The 9,370-nt window shown below is 44.5% G+C and overlaps 1 protein-coding gene across 1 annotated transcript; it reads right to left on the bottom strand.

The window, feature by feature from the left end:
• Nucleotides 1–1,260: 1,260 nt before the first annotated feature.
• Nucleotides 1,261–2,256, bottom strand: rps4 (ribosomal protein S4). Its single transcript has one exon. The coding sequence runs from the start codon at nucleotides 2,254–2,256 to the stop codon at nucleotides 1,261–1,263; it is 996 nt and encodes a 331-aa protein (YP_008999563.1).
• Between the last annotated feature and the right edge of the window lie 7,114 nt (nucleotides 2,257–9,370).

Genomic DNA, 9,370 nt, shown 5'->3' with positions numbered 1-9,370 from the left:
CAGACTTATATACAGGGGAAGGACCTTAGAATCTTGTATAAGAAAGGAAAGATTTCAAAAAGCAGATTAGGTACTTCCAACAGGAGAATAAGAAAGGAAGAAAGAAGAGTGGAGAAAAAGGGAAATGGAATTCTTCACAAAGGGAGGGAACGCAAGGGGGACAGCACTAATAAATCGGAAAAGGGGTCAAAGGAAGGGACACATCTTGATAGGGCAACAACCGGGGATAGGATATGGAAAGAGATCAACATGTTTTCTCGAACGAACAGATTTACACCGTCAATGACAGCGCACCAAGGGAACAACGGACAATCACGGCAAAGGCAAGCACGAATGCTGCTGCCTACGAGACCGGAATCTTACACTGTGCGCAGAGAACCCCTCTCACTTTAGACAGAGAGGGAATGACGATGGGTAGCCAAACCGTGAGGCGAAGAACTCAACCGCTATACACGAGGGAGCAAGTGGAAAGAGTAGAGCAGCACCTTGCCGTAGAGAGGGTCCTAGAAAGGTTAAGAGTTCTGCACCGGTTGGAGTGGAATAGGAATCTAAAACAGAATTCGATCAATTGGCTTTAACGAACCTATTTCATTAGAATGATCGAAGAACCCGCTTATCTATAGAAAGAGGGAGAGAGAATGAGAAATCACTCGACTGTTAAGGAGAGGAGGGGAGAGTTCGACCGCCCTAAGCCAACCAGAACGGCAAAGAAGAGTTCTATTCGGCGACCGGTAGGGAGAGGAGAGGATGGGAGGAGAGAACGTCGACCATAAGGGAGACAGCAGTTACTTCGATGTGAGCAGAGTGCCCATTTCCTTACTTAGACTAACCTTCGTTTAGAAAGTCTCTCCCCTCGCTCTGACTCTTCCCATACTAAGACTTTTGTTGATCTACCTTTGACTTACTTCCTATCTCTACCCTTGATCCAAGGTAGCCGAAGGACGGATTTTTACTAAGCTTTGCTGAAAAAAGCTGCAAACTTCAGTTCCGAAACTTTAGTCTTAACTTCGTTTAGTCAGAAGAACTTAGAACGGCGGTAGCAGGGCGAAAGGCAAGGTCACATCCTGCCGTCATAGCTTGCCCCCCATTGCTTCGTACGAGACAGAAAATCAAAAATGGAAATAGTGAATCAAGATCTAGACTATCCTCTATCCGGATATATATGCCCCTATGAGCGACTATGCCGATCTTTATATGTTTTGGCCACGTGCGTTTCCGCTAAGAAGAAGAAGGTTTGGATCTTTAAACCTTAAGAGGATGCTATCGAATGTGCTCTTGGCGCACGTGAGGGATGTGACCTATGTTAGGTCCATAAGATAGCACAGCTTTTGGTGTTCTATGATTCACCTCCGAATAATGAGTAGATAGGGAAGAGCTTTTTATTTTTCTCTTCATAGAAGACTGATGGGTGGAGCAAGAGGTCAAATTACTATAGAAAGAAGAGTTGTAAACTATAGGACTTCTTTTTCTAGTAGTAAGATTTAGGGTTTTTTCGTTCCTTCTCTTCGATAAGAATATCGATTTGAAATGATAAAAATTCCTCTTGATTCTCTTGTGTTCAGCGAAAGAACTGCCTAAGCATACTTTTTCGGATCCAAACTTCTTTGTTCTTTCTAAGTCTTCGTCTTGCATAGAAGAACGCAACTGTTGCAAAAACGGGTCTTTCAGTAGTAGGCGGCATCCCCTCTTAGTTTTAAGTAAGCGGAACCATTCCGTTTTGGTTCTTCTCCACATTCTTACCGGGCTATCCAGGGATTTTCCTATGATTTTAGAAACTGAAATTTCGATATAGAAGGATCTCCTTATTTCTGAATAGATTATAGCATCATTTTCTTTCAAAGATATGAAATCACCTTGGGAAACTTGAAAAGAAGTAATGCTGACTATTACATTATTCACACAAAGCCTTCGATGACTTATCGGCTGCCTTGCTTGAGGAAGAGTTTCACTAAAATGGAGACGAACCGGAATAACGTCCGATCTTGTTTCTGGATTGAGTGGAAAAGGGATATATGAAGTTCGTTCTGTTCCTCTATGCATCTCTGTGATGGGTAAATCTCCATGAAAAAGGGGCAACTTTCGTGTAGTTTGTAATTGGATGTAACTATTCAGATTTTTTCGAGAATAAATCATTCTCTTAACAGATCTCGTCTTGTTCCTCAATCTTCGAAGAATGCGGCGTTGTATTATTGTAAGTTCCCTGTTCCAAACATTTCCTTCAAGTAGACGACAAGTTTTAAATCTTAATGCAGGCATTCCTCCCTCACATGCATTTGCAACAGATTCTTACCAAGACCGGTAATCCCCATAGACACACGGCCATTCTCGGCATCTTCACTGTTGCCCCTCTTCTCAAAGCCTTTCGAAATGTCAATGTGACATTTTCTTCTTTCCCCGGGATACTATTGGCTTACTCTTCTTTTCCTTCGGCGAGGATACCTTAGTTCCAATCGTTTGAGGAAAGTCGGCATTCTTAGTTGAAAGGAAAGGACTTCTACCATGAACGGACTCTTTGCCTTGGGGAAAGAACTTCCTTGGCTTACTAATGACCACTTCGAGAAGAACCTATTTGAAGTCTAATGCCACATCTGACTCAACAGCTCCTTCTTCCTCTGAGAACTCTACTTTGATTCCTGCCTCCACTACTGGTGTGTCTTCTGCCGTTCCCAGTGCTTCCCTAGTGGCATCTTCACTCATGACAGACTCAAGCATCGAGTCTTCATCGCTGTCACAGGCTACGGCTTTGCAGTCCTACACCACTGCATCTGGTTCGTTGTCCTTTGTGAACCCGAAACCATTGTTGCCCTCTTATCGGGTTCATGGACCGACTGCAGGACCCTCGGCATCTATTCCACAGCCCTCCAGTCATGTTTTCATGCCTTCCCCACAGGTATATACCACGGTTCCCTCTGCTGCCTTCTCACCGTTATACACCATGTCTTCCAATGCATCTCCTCAATCTTTCCCTTCCACCTACCAGAACCCATCATCCTTCTCACCTGCGCCCCTTCTTGCTGCACCCATCTCGTATCCATAAAGCTAGACTGACGCAACTATCTTCTCTGGAAATCGCAGTTTGAACCTATACTCATCAGTAATGATTTAATGGGCTATGTGTAGGGGACCTTCCCATGTTCCCCTCAATTCATCAGTGATGCCGAAGGAAGGGCTCATCTCAACCCCGCTTATAGTGCTTGGGTGAGAACGGATCAAAGTGTTCGCTCTTGGTTGAACGCGACACTCTCAGTGGACATGTTGACGGGTCTACAATAGAATATGAAAACAAAACATATATGGATGTTTGGATGGCTTTAGAGCAAAGATTTTTTTATCAGTCCACGGCTAAAGAAATGAAATTGAAGTTCGATATTCAGAATAACAGGAAAGGTAACAAGCCTATGGATGCCTATTTACGGGAACTGAAGTCTATGGTTGATGCCTTGGCTGCTATCAACTCTCTTCTATGTCCCCAAAGTAGTTTTCACTACAAAGCCCTTTGAATATGAAGCTTTTGTTACAACCATCTCCGACTCTAAGACTGTTCCATCGTTTGAGGAGCTGCGGACTAAGGTCCTTAACCAAGAATCGCGTCTTCATCGCATACAAGCTGCACAACACAGTGAGCAGCAATCAGCCTTTGTGTCTCAGACTTCAGCTGCTTCTGATAATCGTTCCTCTCGCTCCAACTACAATGGAGCTCGCAACAACAATGGGCGAAATCAACAACTGATTCTACGCATTGCTCTTCCAAGCCCTTATTCCCAAGTCACCTTAACTAGTTCTCCGCACCTGTCTGTAACGGACCCTCTGCCTTTAGCTACAAATAAAGACTCTCAAGAATGATGGGACTGTCTTAGAGGCCTGAATCCTTTGGATAGTGGTCAGGAAGATACCTTTAACCCCTGAACACACTGGCAGTGCTTGGCCTTTGATGGCTTTGAGAGTCTTGAAAACAATGTAGTATTCCGCCAGGAGCATTTGCCACCTTGCTATCCCCCCAGAGAGAGAGGCTTTCTCGAATATGTATTTCAGTGCGCCCATGCGAGCGATGAGCCAAGTTGTGTGATAAAGCATGTACTGCCAGAGCAGCCCAAGCGAATGCGCAGCACGTCCGTTCTAGTGCTGAATATCTGTTCTCGTAATCCGTGAACTTCTTTCTCAGTTAGTTCGTGGGATCGGCATCTCCTGAATGGCTTTCACCTTGTCGGGATACATCTCACTCATCTTCTGCACAGGCTACACCATGACCGTTCCCAACGACCGGAACAGTGACACATGCACAGTTTCTTGGGCGCATTACCCAGGAAGAGTGGCTGGCTGCCTCATCTCGAAAGCCATTAATGACTCTTATTCCTACCCAACGGATCAACCGCAGAGCTCCGGGCCAACCCTTACCAGTGATTCTCGCCTCCCCTACCATTCTGTCCTTCCAGGAGGAGATGGATGAATGGAAAGCAAGTAAACAGGAAAGCTAGACTAAGGTCCTTAACCAGGGGTTGGAAGCCCTATTTTCAAGGGGTGATGGGAGGTGAGTTCGGGTATGACCTGGGTATGGCTTCGGTATGATTCTAACAGGTCCTACTCTGATCTCACTCTCAAGCTATTCTCTTTATAGACAGCGACTCCCTCCCTAGACTGCTATTATCTCTCTACACTGCATTGCTCCCTTATTAGTAACTCAACTCAAATGCCATAACTCCCTTCAGGTTTAAAGGCGCAAAGAAAGAAACTTCTTAACAAAGCCTTAACTACTAACATTATATAAACCATATGCAATACTGGAACCTAACTCGAAAAACCTGGAATATAAAACTTTAAACATCCTAAATTCACCTTTTCAAAATGTTTTTCGGCTAAAAAAGATAGATTAAGTTTGTGTTCAGTGGTACCTTTTCCCTTCCATGTTAATAGTGGAAATAAAGCAAGAAAATCAATGAAAAAACGAGAAAAAAGGTATCGGATTGACGTCGGCAGGGGGTTCCTATTAAGTCTTTCCTCCATTAACGAAATTGCCAACAGCCACCGATACGGATACCCGACTTGAGGAAGCAAGCACCGGCCGGAGTGCCCTCGAAGCTTATTTATCAATATCTTCCTTATGTGATGGCTCTCGACATCTGTCTCAGGTACCTAACTTTGGACGGATTCTATTCTGTACCCATCTATGGAACCATCTTGGCTGACTTCCTCGCAGCACATCCTATCCCCGATGATTCACCTCTGGCAACAGACTTACCAGATGAATAAGTTATGCAGATCGAGAGAAAAAGGGGCTGGAAAATGTACTTTGATTGAGCTTCAAGGAGTCCCGACGGCCAAAAACAGGAAAAAAAAACAAAAACAAAAGATTCTTTTTTCTTTTTTCGATTTTGAGTTCTTTTTAGAAGAGAGAAAGAGTAGAAACAAAGGGTACGCTCTCTAGAAGATTTGCTCGGAGCTGTTCACTTTCACTCGGTCGACTGGTATCTTGAAACCTCTTCGCTTGCGGGGGCAGGAGTGGAAACATCTGAGAGAGCGCTTCGCGAAAGAATCGCGTGGCGCGGTGAAGGGTTCCCGTTGGGGTTTCCGGCTCTCCTGGTCTCCACCTACTTGTGGAAGAGGGGGGTGAGTTGATATTAAGGTGTCAAGGCGCTCGAAGAAGGCCACAAGCGGAAGCAACCGATGCTTTGGTCATTCAGTTGACTCCTTGCTGCCAGTCCGTGCTTGCTGTCATGCTGGCAAAAGCGGGGCTTTCGGTCGGTTTTACCTACTATTGGATTTGAACCAATGACTCTCGCCGTATGAAAGCGATACTCTAACCGCTGAGTCAAGTAGGTCAAGCTGAGTCAAGTCAGAGAAAATAGACCCCTATAAGTATAAGAGAAAGCCGCGCAACCAAAGTTCCCCTTACTATACAAGGGGGGGCGGAGCGCTAAGAAAGAGAAAGCGTTATCACTATACGAAATGAAGCAGCGGCTAGCACGCTAAGCTAAGATCAACCACTTGGAGAACGCGGAGCCTTTCTTTCTCGGTCGTCTGTCTTAATAAGTTAAGCGGATTCCGATTCATGTGGTCGTTCTCTGTTGCATTGGTGTTTTCACTCCCCACTCTCCACCATAACAAAATGTTTCCACTATATCTCAGGAGTAGTCAAAGGAAGTACGGCGGGTCCGAGTAGGAAAAAATGAACTAAGAATTAGGGCATAGAACAATGGATCAATTCATTCAACAAGATCCGTTCGGATCAGACCAGGATGAATGGGATTGGTTTGACCTCTCGCTCGGAATTAACCCGCCGCCGACAGATGTCCCACGCCACGTTTCGTGAACAGCTATGCCCGAGAATGAATGAATTGTGATATAGCGCCGAATAAGTCACAGCTCTATTCCCGACTTGAAATCCATAAAGGACTTTAAGGGAGATAAAAGAGGGGCCCTAAAATGCCTCGGGACGACTGCACGTTACATCATAGCAGCACGACCAAACGGAGGCGGAAAGCCGGTTGGGCGCTAGCGCTTTATATTATACTAATCTAATATGAATTAAATTAAGTTAAGGGCTTTTCCCTTATTAGTAAAGTTGCTCGAGGCCGGAAAATGAGAATACAATCTAGAAGATCTGGTCGAATGGTAGAAGAATCTATGGATTCGTTAGGAATCGATAGTCGTTGGCTGGACATACGAGTCACAACCGGCCGGGAAGAGGAGAGATCAACGACGGAGCTACTAGCTACTAGTTGTAAAGGAAAGGGCAAGACCACCTTTCGTACATTTCTACTGGTCCAGACATTCGAATAGCGAACGAAAGACCAGGAGATTGGATCTAGAAAGCACTTCCAGCAGGGTTGACGGCTGTGTGGCCCTCATTCAGCTGGAAGTAGGAAATCAATCCCGGCACGACCGATGACTTAGTCTCCTTCTCCGCTTCGACTCAACCACCTACCTAACCTCTTAGAAAAGATCCGATAGATAGCAGCTACCTAACTTTTAAGCCCTTCACCAATCAAGGTCTTTCATCTAGCAAGTCCTAGTACTATGTTCTCCAAGCTTGACTAATAGAATAGGCAGGCCCTTTAGAGAGCAGTAGAATGTTGGGTTAGCTCTGCCTTTAAGTGATAGGGGGTGAGGGGAACTGCTCAGAAATGTCTTAGTTGGTTGAGGAGTGACCGATCCGGTCAGTCAAAAAACAAAAAAAGAAAATAAAGAGTGACATCGGGACCTTATTGCCTCTCGTTGCTTACTTTAAATCGAGTCACTTCGTCTATCCCCTTCCATCAACAGAAGTCTCGGCTATAGCTATAAGAAAGTGTGGATATTTATTATCCCGCACTAACCTATATTTCCAGCATTTAGCGCCTAAAACCACTGAAAGGGTCGATGCAGCTCCCCTCCCTTCATCATAAGGGGCAGTTTTAACCGCTTTCTTGTCCACGGCCTTTTCTTTTAACCCCGGAATCGGATCGGGCAGGAAGTCCTTGCTCTGCGTTCCGTCAACCGTAGATGAAAACGGAGCAACTACTAGACCATCCCAAACAACATTTAACAGACACCTACGCCAAAGCAAAGCATCGGTACTCGTTGAATCATCTAGTTTTTACAGATGTCATTCGAAATCTCATAATAGAAGAAAAAAGATTCCGTTCGATCTCTTTCTGTAATAAGGGGATTTATCCTGCCAACAACAGTCTGTTCTCTTTCATCGGTCTATGTATGGCAATCGGTCATTTCTTTCTATCTTGCTTGGTTACCGGTCTTTCTGTCTTTAAAGAGATCGATTTCTGTCCTTTTTCTGGTATCGCTCTAATAGGTCTAAGCTGTCTTGTTCAAGCATTGGCAATACGTCCACAAATACGGATTCCCTCCTTTATAAAGAGTTGCCCTGTAGTTTCATTCTAGCTCAATACCCTTTCACCGCCTTCTCTAACCCCATTCCCTGTAAGGCTATTTAGTTCCCCTTTGCTACTTCATCCTGCTCTTAGACTAGGCTTTGTCAATTCGCCTTACTTAAGGGGTGAAATCACCCGATGCCTTCATTGAAGTACTTCCTTAGCTTAGGAGAGGATGTCCTATTGCCAATTGGAGGAAGCAAGAAAAAGGTATTCAGCAAGAAGTGTACTACGAAAGAGGAGTTCTTTGACTTGACTCGCGGTTGATCTTTAGAAGATTAGGTACAAGTCTGAGGCCAGAAAAGAGAAATCAATGCAATTGAAGCAAGTAATGGAAGCCCTTACAGAACAACTACTGCGAGAGCCTTTACTTCCTATATAGATAGAGACTTTCACTATCGGCATTGGGTTAGGTTGCATCGGTTGTTAGCCCCGCATGGGAATCAAGAAGGAGGTGTAATGGGTTACCCCCGGAACTAGAAGGTTAGATAAACCAGTCTGATGGTTGCCTCTCCCATCTTCGATATACAATATGTCGAAGCTATTGACTCTGAAATGTGAGTCTTCAATTAGCTGCTTTCATAAAAAGTATCGGAATGAACAAAAAAAGCTTCATCGAAAAGAGAATGAGCTAAAGCAAAAGCCGCGGCAATAATCAAAGTAGTTCCATATTTCTCGAGTACTAAATAAAAAAGAGGTGTACTTCTTCTCAAGCAGTATCACCGGCAACTAAAACAGTCTTCTATCCGTAATTAGTCCCGGTGCCGATGCTTTCTTTGTGGGTTTAGCAAAAGCCCTCCTCAAGTATCAAGTAGGACATCATCTACTACTTGAATCACATTCCTCACGGAACACTTTATCTATTTGAATCTCCAACTTAATAAGATCGAGTTCGAATCGAAAGCGGTAGGTACCCCCGGGGCATGGATTCCCATAGGGCCAACCATGGGACTGAGTCAAGGCCTACTAGCTACCTCTCGCCTTCTCCCACTTCTCTTATAAGGTGAGCTTATTCATGAGGCTGATTCGTAGTTCTCCTTACATTACAAGAAAAAGACTAATAGAAAGCGTGGAAAGCGGGAAGAATAGTCCTAGTTTGGAGGATTAGGCCCTGCTTCCAAGGCTGATAGGATTTCACTCAACTCATCAGTCTTAGGCCTTAGCGGGATTGCAACACTAGACTAAGAGATTGGAAGACTTTTTTCCATCATTTCCTACTTTCTTTACGGACTAGGGCGAATCGCAAGCAGACATAATGGAAATGGAAGGCTTGGACTGGACAGCAGCGAGTCGGGCGTACTCGACTACTTGAACAGGGACACGCAGAAGCCAATTCTCCGACACACGAACAATCTATTGAAAAAAAAAGGGACGAAAGAGAAGAAAAAAGGTAGTTTACTTGCTTAGTGCTTGTGCGCTAAGGGAAGAAAGATCGAAAAGTCGAAACTTTCGAAAGCGCACTCACTCTTCTCAAAATCTCTTATCTTAAGAGAAGAAAGATCTAC

The sequence above is a fragment of the mitochondrial genome of Helianthus annuus, assembly GCF_002127325.2.
Source record: "Helianthus annuus mitochondrion, complete genome".
NCBI lineage: Eukaryota > Viridiplantae > Streptophyta > Magnoliopsida > Asterales > Asteraceae > Helianthus > Helianthus annuus.
Note: the sequence above shows the minus strand (reverse complement) of the source record. Positions and strands in the feature narration are given on the sequence as shown.